The sequence below is a fragment of the Hyperolius riggenbachi genome, chromosome 9, assembly GCF_040937935.1.
Source record: "Hyperolius riggenbachi isolate aHypRig1 chromosome 9, aHypRig1.pri, whole genome shotgun sequence".
NCBI lineage: Eukaryota > Metazoa > Chordata > Amphibia > Anura > Hyperoliidae > Hyperolius > Hyperolius riggenbachi.
Window position 1 is genome coordinate 168,645,046 of NC_090654.1, and position 18,454 is coordinate 168,663,499.

The window sequence follows — 18,454 nt, forward strand, 5'->3', positions numbered from 1 at the left end:
AAAAAAAGCTATACAACTGAAAATAAACGGACGAGACTGTTCTCTTTGCTACTAATGCTCTATTTCTTAGCTGTGCTGCACATACAATTCATTATATCATAAGTTTGGGTTTTTTTTCACTCCAGTGTCACTTTAAAAATATATCAGTCTTTATATTTCTGTCACTACAGGGACACTTCACTGTAATAATATATTTTAGTCTGCAACAAAGTGAATGGTTTTACACTATGGATAATGTGTACTCCATTTAAGGCATCACTGAAGCCAAAGTCTGATCTGTATTGCATACTGAGGTACTGTATACCAAGCAAGCAAAAGGCAGACCTGGCTGACTTCAGTGCCTGCCTCCTAATGTGTCTGTGAAAGAGCCTGATTGATACACTGTACGTCATTACAAATCTGGTGAGCCAGTACTAGCATAGTGTGAAGGTGTGGTTGAGCAAATCATTGCTTTGGACAGAATTATACAATTTTTGCCTAAAGTCTACACTTAAAGTGGACCCAAATTAAAAATACAAGATTTCAGAAATACAATCTATTTTCTAAATTATAATAATAAATAGCAGCCTTTTTTCAGCTGCATGATGACAAATATAAAATATTTTACATTTATTGGAGGAACACCTGCCTTCCTTTCAAATTGCCGGGACAGAATCCGGCAGACCGGTGGAGTAGGAGGTGTTCGGCAAAGGAGGAATTGCTAATGGCTGCCACCTGGATAGACAGTTATGAAAAGAGAAGGGTGAAAAGCATGCACTGAAATGCTCATAGGCTTGAAGGAGTGTTTATTTATTTTTGTATGTGTCAGAGTGGTGCAACTAAATATTTTGAATGAAAAAATGTTCGGTTTGGGTCCGCTTTAATGGGAAGAGAACTCTGACATTTCAAAACAAATTCTATGTGACAATCTTTTACTTATGGACTGCTTTGCCCTTGTTTTAGACCAGTTAATAGCACTTGTCCTGTTTATGTAGACATTATTATAGCAGCTAATGGATTGAGTGCAGGATAGTGAAACGAATAGTTCTGAAACCTAAATTTGCAAGGCTCCTAGCCCCTAAACCACCCTAACACTAACCTACTGCAAGTACTAAACATTCACCAAAGAACATCCACACTGCATGCATTAGCATTGGTTTGCTGGTGTCTTGCCCCAATCAGGCCACCAACCTGAGCAGTATTATGCATCAGATGTACACCTGATGAAGGACTATGAAGTCCATAACACATAGAGCTTGATTCACAAAGCGGTGATAACTCAGTTATCACGCCTAAAAGACTTTAGGCGTGATAAGCGGTGCAAAGCTGAGTTATCACCGATTTGTGCTGCTCTTCGCGCGAAGCTCCCGCGCGCAAAGTTTTGCGCGCGTAGCGCACCGCGCTGCGCGCGCAAAGTCCCATAGGGCTCAATGGACGCTGCGCGCGAAGCACGGCACACTGCGCGCGCAGCGCGGTGCGCTACGCGCGCAAAACTTTGCGCGCGGGAGATCGCGCGAGTTTCTTCTTATCACTCCTAAACTGAGTTTAGGCGTGATAAAGGGCTTTTCACAGGCGTGCAAACACTTTGCACCGCTTTGTGAATCAAGCCCTTAGGGTGCTTTCTGCTCAATATACTTTATTGCAGCCAGTGGTGTGCCAATTTAGGTTCATCTTTTACCTAACACTAACCTACACTGCTGCCTTGACCTTAACCCTAAGTACTCCTTTCTCTTCTGACCGCTATTATTATTATTATTATTTAGTATTTATATAGCGCTGATATCTTCCGCAGCGCTGTACAGAGTATATTGTCTTGTCACTTAACTGTCCCTCTGAGGGGCTCACAATCTAATCCCTACCATAGTCCTATGTATGTATAGTGTAGTGTATGTATTGTAGTCTAGGGCCAATTTAGGGGGAAGCCAATTAACTTATCTGTATGTTTTGGGGATGTGGGAGGAAACCGGAGTACCCGGAGGAAACCTACGCAGACACGGGGAGAACATACAAACTCCTTGCAGATGTTGACCTGGCTGGGATTCGAACCGGCAACCCAGCATTGCAAGGCGAGAGCGCTAACCAATACGCCACCGACCGTGCTGCCCTATACTTAACACCATCCTAATTATTGCCTCCAATAATCCTAAATGTGCACCTAACCTTAAGCTCAGGACTCAAGCAGGGAACATCATACAACAGAGTTAGTTTAATTGAATAAAGGCATAAACCAAAATCTTTTACTGTATCTATTGGGTATGCTATCATTATTCCTTTGAAGTTAAAGTAACCCTTAAGCCCCCAAAAAAATGAGTTTTACTCACCTGGGGCTTCCAATAGCCCCCTGCAGCTGTCCGGTGCCCTCGCCTTTCCCTCCGATCCTCCTCTCCCCGCCGGCGGCCACTTCCGGTTACGCCGTCAGCCGCCGACAGGCTGGGAACGCGAGTGATTCTTCACGTTCCCAGCCACAATAGCTCCCTCTATGCTGCTATAGCAGCCCTCTATGCTGCATCCGCCGGCAATAGGCTACGCTCACCCGCAACGTCAACCCGCCGGCCAATTTGCAGCGCCAGCGGGTTGTTAACCCCCGATCTGCCGCATAATAAAATGTATGCAAAGCATATTATACATGCTGCCCCCCTGGTAAGCACAGAAGCACATTGATCCTGCCCCTCCTGCCCACTGATCGCCCACAGCGCCCATCAGACCCCCCCCCCGCCCACCCCCAGACTTCTGTTTGCACCCAATCACCCCCCTAATCACCCATCAATCACCCCCTGTCACTATCTGTCAACACTATTTTTTAGGTTAGGTCCAAAACTGCCCCCTGGGGGCTCCTGATCACCCCCTTCCCCACACCCTCAGATCCTCCCTAGACCACCGCCCCTGTGTACTGTATACATCTATCCCCTACTCCTCCAGTCCCTCCAGTCCTTGGGCATTCACAATCTCGCCCTGTCCTGGCTTTCATCCTACCTCTCCAACCGCTCCTTCACGACCGCCTTCAATGAGTCCTCGTCCACCCCCAACCACCTCTCGGTGGGAGTCCCCCAAGGTTCGGTCCTTGGCCCCCTACTGTTCACCCTATACACATCCTCCATTGGCAAGGTTATCTCCTCCATGGGTTTTAACTAGGGATGGGACGAATCCACAATTTCTTCGAATCCGAATCCGGATCCGAATCTAAAAAGGTTCTCGAATATCTCGAACCTTTCGAATCCCGAATCTAACGAATCCTGCACATACGAATTGTGCGATCCGTGGTATAGTTGCCCGCAGTATAGGTAGCGAGGTAAAGGTGCCTTCAGTATAGCTAGCTAGGTATGGGTTCCTTCAATATTGGTAGCTTTCAGTATAGGTAGCAAGGTATAGGGGCCTGCAGTATAGGTAGAAAGGTATATGGGCCTTCAGTATAGGTAGCAGGGTATATGGGCCTTCAGTATAGGTAGCAGGGTATATGGGCCTTCAGTATAGGTAGCAGGGTATATGGGCCTTCAGTATAGGTAGCAGGGTATATGGGCCTTCAGTATAGGTAACAGGGTATATAGAGGCCTTAAGTATAGGTAGGTATGTAGGTAGGTAAAGGGACCTTCAGTATAGGTAGCAGGGTATAGGGCCTTAAGTATAGGTAGGTATGTAGGTAGGTATAGGGGCCTTTAGGTAGGTAGGTAGGTACGTATAGGGGGCCTTTAGGTAGGTAGGTATAGTGGCCGGTAGGTAGGTAGGTATAGTGTCCTGTAGGTAGGTAGGTAGTTAAAGGGACCTTCAGTATATGTAGCAGGGTATAGGGCCTTAAGTATAGGTAGGTATGTAGGTAGGTAGGTATAGGGGCCTTTAGGTAGGTAGGTATAGGGGCCTTTAGGTAGGTAGGCACGTATAGGGGGCCTTTAAGTAGGTAGGTAGGTATAGAGGCCTGTAGGTAGGTATAGGGGCCTTTAGGTAGGTAGGTAGGTACATATAGGGGCCTTTAGGTATGTAGGTAGGTATAGGGGCCTTTAGGTAGGTAGGTACATATAGGGGGCCTTTAGGTAGGTATAGTGGCCTGTAGGTAGGTAGGTAGGTATAGTGGCCGGTAGGTAGGTAGGTATAGTGTCCTGTAGGTAGGTAGGTAGTTAAAGGGACCTTCAGTATATGTAGCAGGGTATAGGGCCTTAAGTATAGGTAGGTATGTAGGTAGGTAGGTATAGGGGCCTTTAGGTAGGTAGGTATAGGGGCCTTTAGGTAGGTAGGCACGTATAGGGGGCCTTTAAGTAGGTAGGTATAGAGGCCTGTAGGTAGGTATAGGGGCCTTTAGGTAGGTAGGTAGGTACATATAGGGGCCTTTAGGTATGTAGGTAGGTATAGGGGCCTTTAGGTAGGTAGGTACATATAGGGGGCCTTTAGGTAGGTATAGTGGCCTGTAGGTAGGTAGGTAGGTATAGTGGCCGGTAGGTAGGTAGGTATAGTGTCCTGTAGGTAGGTAGGTAGTTAAAGGGACCTTCAGTATATGTAGCAGGGTATAGGGCCTTAAGTATAGGTAGGTATGTAGGTAGGTATAGGGGCCTTTAGGTAGGTAGGTATAGGGGCCTTTAGGTAGGTAGGCACGTATAGGGGCCTTTAAGTAGGTAGGTAGGTATAGAGGCCTGTAGGTAGGTATAGGGGCCTTTAGGTAGGTAGGTAGGTACGTATAGGGGCCTTTAGGTAGGTAGGTAGGTATAAGGGCCTTTAGGTAGGTAGGTAGGTAGGTACGTATAGGGGGCCTTTAGGTAGGTATAGTGGCCGGTAGGTAGGTAGGTAGGTATAGTGGCCGGTAGGTAGGTAGGTATAGTGTCCTGTAGGTAGGTAGGTAGTTAAAGGGACCTTCAGTATAGGTAGCAGGGTATAGGGCCTTAAGTATAGGTAAGTATGTAGGTAGGTATAGGGGCCTTTAGGTAGGTAGGTATAGGGGCCTTTAGGTAGGTAGGTAGGTAGGTACGTATAGGGGGCCTTTAGGTAGGTATAGTGGCCGGTAGGAAGGTAGGTAGGTATAGTGGCCGGTAGGTAGGTAGGTATAGTGTCCTGTAGGTAGGTAGGTAGTTAAAGGGACCTTCAGTATAGGTAGCAGGGTATAGGGCCTTAAGTATAGGTAGGTATGTAGGTAGGTATAGGGGCCTTTAGGTAGGTAGGTATAGGGGCCTTTAGGTAGGTGGGCACGTATAGGGGGCCTTTAGGTAGGTAGGTAGGTAGGTATAGAGGCCTGTAGGTAGGTATAGGGGCCTTTAGGTAGGTAGGTAGGTACATATAGGGGGCCTTTAGGTAGGTATAGGGGCCTGTGGGTAGGTAGGTATAGTGGCTGGTAGGTAGGTAGAATAGGGGGCCTTTAGGTAGGTATAGGGGCCTGTAGGTAGGTAGGTATAGTGCCCGGTAGGTAGGTAGGTACATATAGGGGGCCTTTAGGTAGGTATAGGGGCCTATAGGTAGGTAGGTATAGTGCCCGGTAGGTAGGTAAAGTGGTAGGTGGGAAGGTAGGTAGGTGTCGCTCCCCCCCCCCCCCGTGCCTCCTCCGCTCACCCCCATGGCCTCCTCCGTCCCCCGTGCCTCCTCGCTCACCCCTGCATAAGTATCAACTCACATGTCCAGTGGAGCGCAGAGCGGCAGACCTCGTCGTTACTTCTCGGTTCCCTCTAGTGGCCGGACCGGCTTTTACTGATGACGTCATTGTAAAAGCTGTCACTAGAGGGAACCAGGAAGTCAGCGAGAGGTCTGCCGCTCTGCGCTCCACTGGACAGGTGAGTTGATACAAAGTATGCGGGCGGGCGGAGGAGGCGCGGGGCAGGCGGAGGAGGAGCGGGTCGGAGGAGGACGAGTGCGAGCGGCAAGTGCGCCGATGCAGCGTCAGGATTCGGCGGATTCGTAGTAGAAGTGGAAAATGGCGTCGGGATTCGAATCCACGAATCTCGAATATTTCCCAATATTCGAGGGATTCGTGGATTCGCCGGATTCGTCGTCCCATCTCTAGTTTTAACTATCATCTGTATGCAGATGACACCCAGGTCTACATCCATGCGCCATGCATCGCCACCTATGTACAGCCAGCCAACATGCCCTTCAACGTCAGCTGCTGATGCCACCATAGTGCCATCACTCCAGGGGGGCTCAGCGGTTTGGACATTTTTTTGTGTGTCTGCCTTAAATCAGAGCAATGCCATCTGTTCTCTCTGCTTGCAAAAAATTGAGCCGTGGAATGGCCAACAGACGCATAGGGACAACTGCCTTACGACGGCACATGGAGAAAAGGCACAAACTGCAATGGGAAGAGCACCAGAGGAAAAGCAGCACACAAACGAAAAGCCACCCTCCTTCTCCTCTTCCTCCTTCAGGTGCATCATCTTCAGCCTCTTTCTCCCTTCACAATCACAGCCACCCTCCACTCTACCTCTCACCTTGAGCGGTTCCTGCTCCTCTGCCTACAGCAGATGGAAATCTTTGAGTGGAAGAAGCCAATTTCTGCCAGTCACCACCTTGCCCGATATCTGACAGCTGGCTTGGCGGAACTGTTATCTCGCCAGCTGTTACCATACCAGCTGGTGGACTCTGATGCCTTCCGTAAATTTGTGGCCATTGGGACACCGCAGTGGAAGATGCCAGGCCGCAATTATTTCTCTAAAAAGGCGATACCCAAACTTTACCATGAGGTTGAGAGGCAAGTGGTGTCATCTCTGGCACACAGTGTTGGGTCAAGGGTCCATCTGACCACGGATGCCTGGTCTGCCAAGCACGGTCAGGGCAGGTACATTACTTACACAGCCCATTGGGTCAACCTGGTGACTGATGACAAGCAGGGAGTACGTGGCTGTGCAGCGGACCAACTTGTGACACCTCCACGGCTTGCAGGCAGGCCTCCTGCCACCTCCTCTCCTCTTGCTACATCCTCTTCGCTGTCATCCTCCTCCTTCTCCTTGGCTGAGTGGCAGTGCTTCTCTACTGGTGCTGCGATCTCCTCTCCAGCTACATAGCCTCAGCTCCCCAGAGCCTATGCTGCATGCCAGGTACGACGGTGTCACGCCATATTAGACATGTCTTGCCTCAAAACGGAGAGTCACACTGAAGCAGCTCTCCTGGCTGCTCTTAACAAACAGGTGGATCAGTGGCTGACCCCGCACCAACTGGAGATCGGCAACGTGGTGTGTGACAACGGCAGCAATCTCATTTCCGCTTTGAATTTGGGAAAGCTGACACGTACCCTGCAGGGCACATGTGTTGAATCTCTTAATTCAGAGATTTGTGTCGAAGTACCCAGGCTTGTAGGGCGACCTGAAGCAGGCCAGGAAGTTGTATGGGCATTTCAGGCGGTCTTACACAGCCATGGCATGCTTTGCCGATATTCAGCAGAGAAACAACTTGCTGGTGACATGCCTGATTTGTGATAGCCCGACTCACTGGAATTCGACCCTCCTGATGTTTCTACAACAGGAGAAAGCTGTCACCCAGTATCTCTACAACTACAGTAGAAGGACACACTCTGGGGAGATGGGGATGTTCTGGCCCAAGAACTGGACACTAATGCAAAATGCCTTCAGGCTCATGCGGCCGTTTGAGAAGGTGACCAACCTGGTGAGTCGCAGTGAAGGCGCCATCAGTGAGTTGATCCCGTACGCTTTTTTGGTGGTGGCTGGATGGTGTGTTGGTTAAGGGCTCTGCCTCTGACACAGGAGACCAGGGTTCGAATCTCGGCTATGCCTGTTCAGTAAGCCAGCACCTATTCAGTAGGAGACCTTTGGCAAGTCTCCCTAACATTGCTACTGCCTATAGAGCGCGCCCTAGTGGCTGCTGCTCTGGCGCTTTGAGTCCACCAGGAGAAAAGCACGATATAAATTTTATTTTATTTATTTATTTATTTATTTTTTCCCTGGAGCGTGCCATGCGTAGAGTGGTGGATCAAGCTGTGTAGGAGCATGAACAGGAACAGGGGAAAGAGTTGTGGGATCAATTCTCTTCAGAACAAGATGTTTCCTCAACACCTGCGGCAGCACAGAGGGGGGAGGAGGAGGAAGAGTCGTGTGGGGAAGAGAAGTCAGATTCGGATGATGAGGAAGGTGGTTTTTTTTGGGAGGAGGCGGTGGCAGAAGAACAACCGCAGCAGGCGTCGCAGGGGGCTTGCGCTGCTCAATGTTCCCGTGGTATTGTTCATGGCTGGGGGGAGGAGGATAACTTACCGTCACTGAGGAAGAGCAAGAGGAGATGGATAGTACGTCTGCATCCAAATGTATGGCATCTTTCATGCCGTCCAGCCTATTGAGGGACCCCCGTATAAAAAAACTCAAGGAGAATGAGCTGCACTGGGTGGCCATGCTAATAGATTCTCGGTATAGGCACAAAGTGGCGGAGATGTTTCCAAATCACATGGAGGCAGAAACGATGCAGCACTTGCAGAACACGCTGGCAACTATGCTTTACAATGCGTTTAAGGGTGATGTCACAGCACAACGCAATAAAGATACCAATGCCAGTAATCTTTCTCCCATGTCCACGCAGGCAAGGACAGGACGCTCCAGCGATCTCATGGTGATATCGGACATGCAGACATTCTTTAGTCCAACGCCTCGCCTTAGCCCTTCCGGATCAACCCTCCACCAACGCCTGGATCGGCAGGTAGCTGACTACCTGGGCTTGAGTGTGGATGTAGACAGTGTGAGCAGCGATGAACCCTTGGACTACTGGATGCGCAGCTTGACCTAATTTCTCCACTCGTCTCCAGTGCAGAAGCTTCCTCTTCCTTTCTCCAATGCTGCCCAAGTCCATAGCAGCTGGCCACAATGCAAACATGCACAGAGAGCAAGGTGGCCGCTGCACAGTCGGCTAGCAGTGCTAGCCTGATCTGCCTGCATTGCAGCATTTGCAAGCTTGCAAATTCTGCAACAGTTTTACCCTGCTGCATTGGTGCCCTAGCTCCTGTGGTGCCCTAGGCCATGGCCTAGGTGGCCTTGGCCTAAATCCGGCCCTGTGCCTGCCCCATGACTAAGCCGCTCCCCACACAGCATCTCTGCCTGCAGGCCGCTTGACTGCCTTCTCCTCCACCACCAACCGGGTCGCGGATTCCTGAATTTAGCGGCCGCTATAATAATTTTTCTGAAGCGTGTACATGCCTGCCTAATTTTTCTGGCTGCACTGCAGCTGCAACAACAAAACAAAAGGCATGTACATGTGTCAATTCGTGATTGCTACCTTGCCGCGGTGAAGGGGCTTGCATATCACAGTGAAGCAATGACCGACGGCTATATGAGTGTGTGTGAGTGTGTGTGTGTGTGTGGGGGGGGGGGTGGGAGGGGCACACCCAAGATAATAAGGTCATTGCTTCATTGTGGACAGACCAAATTCGATCAGCTTGACAGTCACTGTTGTTCTGTCATTGAGCTACCACAGCCCGGTGACCATATGGGCTTGAAAACCGCCACGGCCTGCACTTTCGCCATGGTGCGCACCAGTCCAGCACAGCCATCACTACACAAACAGCTGTTTGCGGTGCGTTACACAGTGAGTTTGGTGTGTCAGTGTGAAGCAGTACTCTAATTACACTCCCTGATTGATGAATACACATGCAAAATGTTTTAACCACTTCAGGATTCTCGGTGCGTATATGTACGCCCCTGAATCCTGAAGTGTATTCCATGGAGCGGCCGTTCCATGTCAGTTCACGGAGGGTGTCTCCGTGAACACCCTGCGAGCCGATCGGCGGCTCGCAGGGTAAATGTAAACACACGGGGAAGATCTTCCCCAGTGTTTACATATATACGGCGCTGCTGCGCAGCAGCGCCGTAGAGGAGATCGGTGATCCCCGACCTCTGATTGGGCGGGGATCGCCGGCATCTGATAGGCTAAAGCCTATCCCATCAGGTGCAGGACGGAAATCCGTCCTGCGCCGCTCACAGGGGGAGGGAGAGGGAGGGAAGGGGTAGGAGGCCAGGAAGCGCTGCGAAGGGGGGCTTTGAAGAGCCCCCCCCGCCAGCGCAAGCAGCTGGCAGCAATCAGACCCCCCCAGCAGGACATCCCCCTAGTGGGGAAAAAAGGGTGGAAGTCTGATCGGCCTGGCTGCAACCTGATCTGTGCTGTGGGCTGGAGAGCCCACGCAGCACAGATCAGCACAAAATAGCATGGTATAGAAGTGGTTAAAGCACTTTAGGCCTCCAATTTAGCATGCAATCTGATTTCTGCCCTTAAAACGCTGCTTTGCGTCAAATCCAGATTTTTCCCCAGGATTTTGGCATCTATCCCACTCATCCATGCAGGGGCCAGGTGTTAGACCCCTTGAAACATATTTTCCATCACTTTTCTGGACAGCATAAATGTTTCTAGTTTTCAAAGTTCGCCTCCCCATTGAAGTCTATTGCAGTTTGCGAAAGTTCGCGCAAACCGAACTTTTGCGGAAGTTTGCGTTTGAGGTTAGCCAACCGAAAATCGGAGGTTCAAGCCATCTCTATTTAACATTATTCTTTCTGAATTGGCCCCTAAATTATTTGTAGCTCTATGTTATGAATGCCTATGTTATTTGCGCTATCATAAAGTTTTATAGGATTAGCTTTCAGAAGTCAATACCTCAGTCCAAAAACAAAAGTAGATTTGTAGATTTCAAAACTTAGGTGCCCAATTCACAAAGGCCAGTATAGTAAAAGTTCTGCAGTCAGGAAAAGACCACAAGCAGTATTTTTGACTTTTATTTTCAAATTTGCTAATTTTTTTCCACATACAGGAGTTGTTTGGCCAGTTTCCAAACTATTCTAAAATCATTTGGTAACATTGAGGGATATACTCTTTATTTTCTTATGGCCAATAATGTGCAAATTCACATTAAATTTCTATCAACGCAAAACGATTTGTTGGGTTAAGTGATATTGAAGTTCATATCCAGCCATTGTGTATTTATTTTTTTTATTTTGGATAGGGTAGATAACTGTCAGGACCACTGCCCATTTTCTTATATTCTCCCACTACCTGTCCTTTGAGACGCCAATGAGAAAATCGGGATGTAAGTGAAATTCTAGCTAACCTAATCTCAGAAAGCAATAAACAAATCTGCCCAAAGTCTCCCAGTAAAGGCTCTGCAAGTTAGTCTTCCTGTTGAATAGGTTTCTCCTTTTTTACTGCATATGGATCTAGGCACATAGTGGTTGACTCAGTGAGGCCTCAGTCATGACTGAACTATGTAACAATGCCATGTGCAACTTTCCCACTTACAAACATTTGGCAGTGATAAAAGCAGTGGAAATCCACATAATAATTGGAATCTTAAATGTGTCAAGTTTTTGCTGATGTGTTGTAGGAACACATATTTGTTGATTGCAGTTGATAAATTTCTCATGTTGAGTCATTTTTCATCCAAATGAAAAAAACAGAAAAAAGCGACAGCTGTTTTTTCTCATCGTATTTGCATTCATATCCATCAGTGTCTCCGAAACGTCGGCACAACAAAGCTCAGAGTCATCTGTGTACTGTAAAAGATTTATGACAACGTGAAAATAATTAGTGTGTGTCTGTAATGCTTTACCAATGGATGTTTACCTTAGTTAGATGCCTGTTTTCCTTCACTTCTTGTTTTCTGCAGAGATCAAAGGGGGTTCTCCTAGGTGTGGTTGGCACAGATGTTCCTGTGAAAGAACTTTTAAAGGCCATTCCGAAGTACAAGGTAATGCCTCAGAATTTTGTTCACCTATTAACTGTGAAAGTATCAGGCCACCCACACACATTAAATGCTACTCTTGTGATCATCTGGATAACGATCATGGTGTAAACATCTTTGCATCTACCTGCTGTGTAAACATATTTATAGTATAAGGAGGTAAGCACATTCATCATTTACACAGTACAATAGTGAATATCCATTTTCCAGGTCCATCCTTATCTTTCCTTCCTCAGCTCAGAAGACAGACAAACTAGGAGTGTCCGTAGCAGCTGGAATTGCTCCAGGAATGCGCAACAGTTTGTCAAGACTGGGAAATCCTCTTCTGCCTCTGGGGAGCCTTAAAATGAAATTATGTAAAAATAAAGATCAAAAACTTCATAATCACTTATCCAGTATTCACCTTAGTCCCGTTGCTCACTAATTCACAGATTTGAAACCTGAAACAGTTTTGCAGCTGGACACCGTGGTAGACTCTTTTCGATTATGGCCACATCTTCCCTCACTTGCAGCAGCTCTGAGAAAGACTAGTGGGTAGCAGAATTTTTAAGCAAACTTGCTAACATTGCCTTTCCAAAGCTGTTGTTATTGGAAGGAGCGCTTGGCCATATGGGGAAAAATGAATTCCCTGGTTTCAAGTGCTTATCAGCAGAGCAGCAGCTTTGGTTCTCAGAAGAAGAAAAACTGCAATGGATTAAGTGACTATAAACCTTTTTTTTCACAGGGTTTTTCTACTTTTACACTTGCCCTCCTGCTCAACTAAAAGTGAACAGAGACTCCTCCTCATAACACTTCAGTCAAATAGATCAATACTCGGTGTAAACATTATCCCCTTTTGAGCAAAAGGCAGAGGATCAACCTTGTCACGGATAGTGCTTACCCATAAATAGTTGTATAGCTTTGTGCCAGTTTCTCTGCAGAAGATAACTGTTGTACACACTCTAGGATAAAACTGCACTTTCCTGCCCTGTCCTGAAGATTCTTACAATTGTTTTGTGTAAATTAAAGTACGGTAGCTAATTTATTATCTGATTAATAAAGTAACAGAGATATTCTTCTTAAATTATTGGCATTTATGTGGTTGTTACATGGTTCTGGCCTAGGTTGGAGGACTATAGAATGATCAGAAGTTTTGTTGCTACTGTATGTGTTCTGTTGTGTAAAGCAGCACTGAAATGTATGGTGCACTGTTACACCATTATTCTCTATTAATAATTACATTTTGTGTTTTTTTTCTATCAAACCGTTACTTACCTGAAATGCAAATAAACAATTGTATTTATAGTCCTAATCGTTAGAAGGGCTTCTCTGGAATCCCATAGTCATATTTTGATTTAAAGGTTAAAATCTTACTGTTAAAGTTTTTAGTGCCTCAGGTATGAGGGAAGCTTTTCAATATCATTCAGCTCCCATATAGACAAATCTTAAACAATTAAACGTTTTATTATGAATAATAATAATAATTAGTATTTATATATTGCACTGACATTTTCCACAGAATTTTACAGAGTCAATACAGAGACTTCATTTTAGTACTAAAATAAAATCAAGGCAAGGAAACAATATACCACTATATTCATAGTATATTTTGCCTTCTAACATGTACCATATTGACGGGTAAAATGCTTTGGAGGTGTTACTTGGAATATAATGCCTATGTGTCCTTACTATTTGTGTGAAAGCAACTCCTTCCAAGGCCTGTTCACTGCTGAGCTTTCAATAAAGCATTCCATTTCAGCGCACAGGAAAACCAGATGGACGCAGAATGGTATGAACAGATCACAGGTGTTCTGCAGAGACTGGCTTTTCCCAACTGTTGTAAACTACATGTGCTTTTTTCCTCATATGTCTTACTTACTACCTTCCATAAACAAACTTAGAGAAACACTTTTTAAACTCTGGAAAGTCCATAGTGGATGCGATTGTGATCTTCAAGAGGGATTTAGATCAGCAGATACAATAAAACTATAGAATAGTGCTTTACAGAAAAGTGAAAGTAAACTTAATATTGTACATGCCATTAATATTTTCTCCATATACTCGTTGTTTGGCAATGGCATATAAACCATCTGGAATAGATGCATCCAGTTTTTGGCTATAGAGCTTGAAAATTCTGACTACTGCTGTACAGCAAATATAGAGTGTAATATAGAGGACTAATTCTTAATGCCTTAAAAGGGGCACTATGGTAAAATTTAAAATATGTGCAAACATATAGAAATAAGAAGTAATTTTTTTTCCAGAGTAAAATGAGTCATACATTACTTTTCTTCTATGTTGCTGTCACAGTAGGTAGTAGTAGAAATCTGACAGAAGTGACAGGTTTTGGAATAGTACATCTCTTTATGGGGGATTCTCAGGGAATTATTTATTTTCAAAAGCACTTAGTGAATGGCAGTTGCTCTGTCCAACTGCCCAAAAAAATGTGTAGCGAGCAGGGAAGCTGGCTAGCATCATTGTTTAAATCCTTTTCAGGGAATATCTTTATAAAGAAAGAATAAAAGCACTTGCTGAGAACCCCCTATGAAGAGATGGACTAGTCCAAAACCTGTCTCTTCTGTCAGATTTCTACTAAAAAAAACGTACTTCTTATTTATCTATGTTTGCACATATTTTACAATTTTTCACCACAGTGCCCCTTTAAAGTGGACCTCAAGGGAAAAAAGTGCCCCTAGGTGGTACTTACCTCGGGAAGGGGGAAGTCTCTGGATCCTAAAGAGGATTCCCCCATCCTCCATCCTTCACTTGTGTACAAGGCCGGATTTATACTTTTTTTGTGTCCCTAGATAAAGTATGTTGTGTCTTCACTTTCATGTGCAGCAGTGCCCCTCCCATTCCATGTGCAGCTCCCTCTTCTATGGTTTTCATCCATGTACTGTAGCTCCTGTCTTCCATTAACAGCTCCCTTGGGCATCAGATTTCCTTTTAACATGTGTTGCTCCCCATTTTCAGCCTTCTCTTTCTTATGTCGAAACCCCTCTTTCATTTTTAGGTGCCCCCTTGGGCTACAGACAGCTAAGGTCCGGGCCTTTGTGGCCTTTTCTGCTTGTCTACACTTGTTGCAGCTCCTGCAATAGAATTTGTTGCGGTTAGAAGGGATTGATAAAAGGAAATATTTATAAAAGGCCACTGCAGTATTGCCATTGTGCAGTAATGACTATGAACTGCATAGTGAACTTGCATTATACTATCATAGACCGTGTGCAAGCCTGTTAGCATGCATATTTTCAAGCCATTTTATTGCTGTTTATTCACAGTTTTAAACTACTTACATGAATTGCATATGTTTAATAAATTTTTACCTATTGGGTTCTATGAACAAGTAGAACAACTTTTACAAAAGCATCCGCAAAGTGTTGATAGTCTGATATAGAAGCTGCCATCTTGGATCAGTAATCTGACCTAAAGGTACCCATCAAAGATACAATGTTAATAGCACAATCTTACTACATTACAAGAGATAAGCCCATTTCTACTGCTCTCTGCAGTAAAAATAAACTTTTTACATACAGGAAATGCTTTCAAATGTTCTTTTATGTAACTAACAGTAGTTACTGACATTTTATTTTTGAGAGTAAAATCCATATGCAATTATGTTTTTCTCCTGAGTTTTCTCCTAGAGGATAACTTTTCATCTTCTATTTAAAATAACTTTTCAGCACTCTGCAATTGAAAAAGTACCGAAAGTAGGTGAAAAAGAAGTATCAAAATTATTAAGTATTTTCTTGCTTGCTATTGGTTTAAAAGGCATTTTATAAGGTGTGAAAATATCAACTTGGAGAAAAAGTATGGGCCTGGGGCCTATATGCAATTCCCTTTTTCTCCTTAGTTTTCTGCTAGGAGATACTTTTCATCTTCTCTTTAAAATAACTTTTCAGCACTTTTGAACTGAAAACGTACTGAAAAGTAGGTGAAAAAGTACTATCAATATTTTTTGGGGAGTATCTTCTTGCTTTCTGGTGGCTTAAAAGGCATTGTATTGACAAGTTTATAAATATCACCTAGGAGAAAACTTGGGGAAAATGGTGAACTGCATATGGGCCTGAGAGAGAATAAAAGTATGGACCTGAGAGAGAATAGACATATGTAATTGTCTAATGAAAAATATTAGCACTTTCCAAAAGTATAGTTCTTTATTGGTTAAACAGGAATGGGATATACCTTTTACTGGTTAAAGGATACCAAAACTAAGATAAAAGTTAAAAGCGGTGGAGCAGAAATATATGGGAAGCTGTCCTCATGCCCACTGCTCTCCCCATTCTCCTCCACTGCCTCCACTCTTATCTGAATGCCTTCCTCAGCCTCTTCCAGGTCGGGCAGTAGTGCCCAGGCACTGACCCGGCGGCACGCATCCTTGATTGGGCACCCACAACTGGGAGCACTTTGCACATGTGCAGGACATCAGTCCTGACGTTATGTGCAGAGCATTCCCGGCCCCTGGTGGGCAATCAAGGATGCACACCACGAGGTCGGCACCTACACACTACTGCCTGACCCAAAAGAGTCTTTACTTGTTTGATAGAACAATAAACTTGAACCTTTCCTGACTGAAGTCTGTGTGCGGATCCAGGGCCGGTTCTAGCTACAATGGGGCCCTGGGGCAAAAGTAACTTGTTCCCCCTCCTCCCCAGCACCACCCAGGAGAAAATTTACTATCCGGGGCCCACGAACTGGCTGCTAGGCCCTATTTAGCTGCCCCCCCCCCCATCACAGTCACAATATTATTGGTGTCCATCATATGTCCCCATTGCATTGTTGAGGGTTCTCATTATTCCCTTCCTCCTTTACCTTACAGATGTGGAGTGTACACACAGCGGAGTCTAACATATTGCATGACACAGGAGGCAGCTTTGGACTTCTTTTCCCTACCGTTGCCTCTCTACCCCGTTCCCTGCAGCTGTTCACCAGAGCTGCAGAGGATGGGGGAGACACTTTGGGGGGCCCCTACAGGCTCTAGGGCCCTAGGGCAATTGCCCCCTTTGCCTCTATGGTAGCGCCGGCCCTGTGCGGATCTCTCCTTTGATTGTATGGTGTATCACTGCTTAGGGATACAGCACCAGTAACTGCTACAAACAACTGTGCAATCATTTATCATTTAGCTCCCTTTACATGCCTGCCCCCCCCCCCCCATTTTTTTTTATTTTTGGCAGCTCTGGTATCCTTTAACAAATGGTTAAAAGTGGTCTACAACATATGAAATTGTGTGTAACAATGTCCTTTTTTCACAAAACTTTGAGGTGCACTGCATTAAACCATCGTGAAAGTCATATCTTCATGTGTTTGTTTAATTCTTGTTACAGCTGGGAATTCATGGTTATGCATTTGCTATTACCAACAATGGATATATCCTGACTCACCCTGAGCTGAGGCCTCTGGTAAGTAAGTGCTGTAAACTAAAAGCAGATTTTTTTTATAAGAAACTTTTGTGGGCCATACAAATGATCCAGAGAAATTCCAGCAAGATGTGAGGTGTAATATTTGTGACATCTGGAAGTAACAGACAGCCCTGTCATGGAAATTAGAATGTTCAGAGCCTCTGTACATGAACCCACGGTTGATTGGTTAGACCCATTATAATAAAACAGAGAGCTTTAGTGATCTCTGCAGGTATCCTCAGAGAATGTTTTATATAAGGCCGCTTCTGGGTATTTTTTTTTTTCATGGTACCTGTCCCAAGTCCCCATAGAGCCCACAGTTAACAGACATACTTACCTACAGGTATTTTCTTGACTACCAACAGAGCGAAGACATGACTGTTACTGATAGGTATCTGCCCTGTCCATTTTATAAGTATATGTGTATGCACACTGTGCAGGGAACTTGATAACCACAGTCTCTTAACGATTTCATGACATTGTAAGCACGCCTGCCCCGTGTGTGGAACAACTGAAATAAAATGTTGGGAGTTTTATACATTAAAAAACTGCAGATCTATATATATATATATATATATATATATATATATATATATATATATATATATATATATTATATTCCACACCTTAGGGAAACTGTAGTTTGCATTTTATCACATGAAACTATGAGCATATAAAACTATTTAGGATCTATAGTTAACATATTAAAATAAACCATAGACGAAACATACATTGTTTAAACGGAGACAAGTAATTCTCACATTGCACCAGTAGGTGGTGCTGCAGTTCTACATTTACTTCTGTAGACACTACATTTATAATTGTCCAGAAATAAAACTGCCCTTTCCTTCTTCTGTTCCTTATTTAATTGATTTAAACACACTGAGTACCATCATGATTGATGTAAGGCTATTTTTTCTTTTATTGACCTACACCAATAATGAAAAAGTACACTTATAATGTGATTTTTATTATTATTTTTTTTTTCAGAACTAAATGGCAACAGTCAATAGCACTGAGTATTAGTTCATATTTACGGGTATGAGAAAAGAAAACACAAACCTTTAAATTTAGCTCTAACCAAAGTATGGCTGCAGTGTACAATGTATCTCTATATAGGATGCAGAGATTTTAACTAGACCAATGTATTTTCCTGCCAAAAAATACTTCATTCCATTAAGTCACATAATTTAAAGGGACTTAAGAGCTTGTTCGGAGCCACACGATTTTGCTGTGGTTGGGTTTCATGCTTTTGGGTTTTATGCTGGTTGAATGTATGTCAAAGATCTGGAGGATCAAAACGCGTTGTGCTTCACACTTGCCTGCAGGAGAACAGACCTTCATTTTGCTTCAAGCTATTTAAAGCAATAGTGTCTACTTCAGAATGTTGGCATAGCTGCCTTTATTTGGAATATCTGAGCAGGGTGTAGTGGTGTGGGCATGCTAGGATCATTTGTAAGGCAACCTTGGC

General features: G+C 44.8%; 1 protein-coding gene across 1 annotated transcript in view; it reads left to right on the top strand.

The window, feature by feature from the left end:
* LOC137533581 (voltage-dependent calcium channel subunit alpha-2/delta-3-like) overlaps positions 1 to 17,076 on the top strand; it is a 1,358,331-nt gene extending 1,341,255 nt beyond the window's left edge. Inside the window, exons 16-17 of the mRNA XM_068254939.1 lie at positions 11,534 to 11,614; positions 16,909 to 17,076. Of these exons, the coding sequence (XP_068111040.1) occupies positions 11,534 to 11,614; positions 16,909 to 17,076 (249 nt within the window). The remainder of the gene's footprint in view (positions 1 to 11,533; positions 11,615 to 16,908) is intronic.
* Positions 17,077 to 18,454: the final 1,378 nt, after the last annotated feature.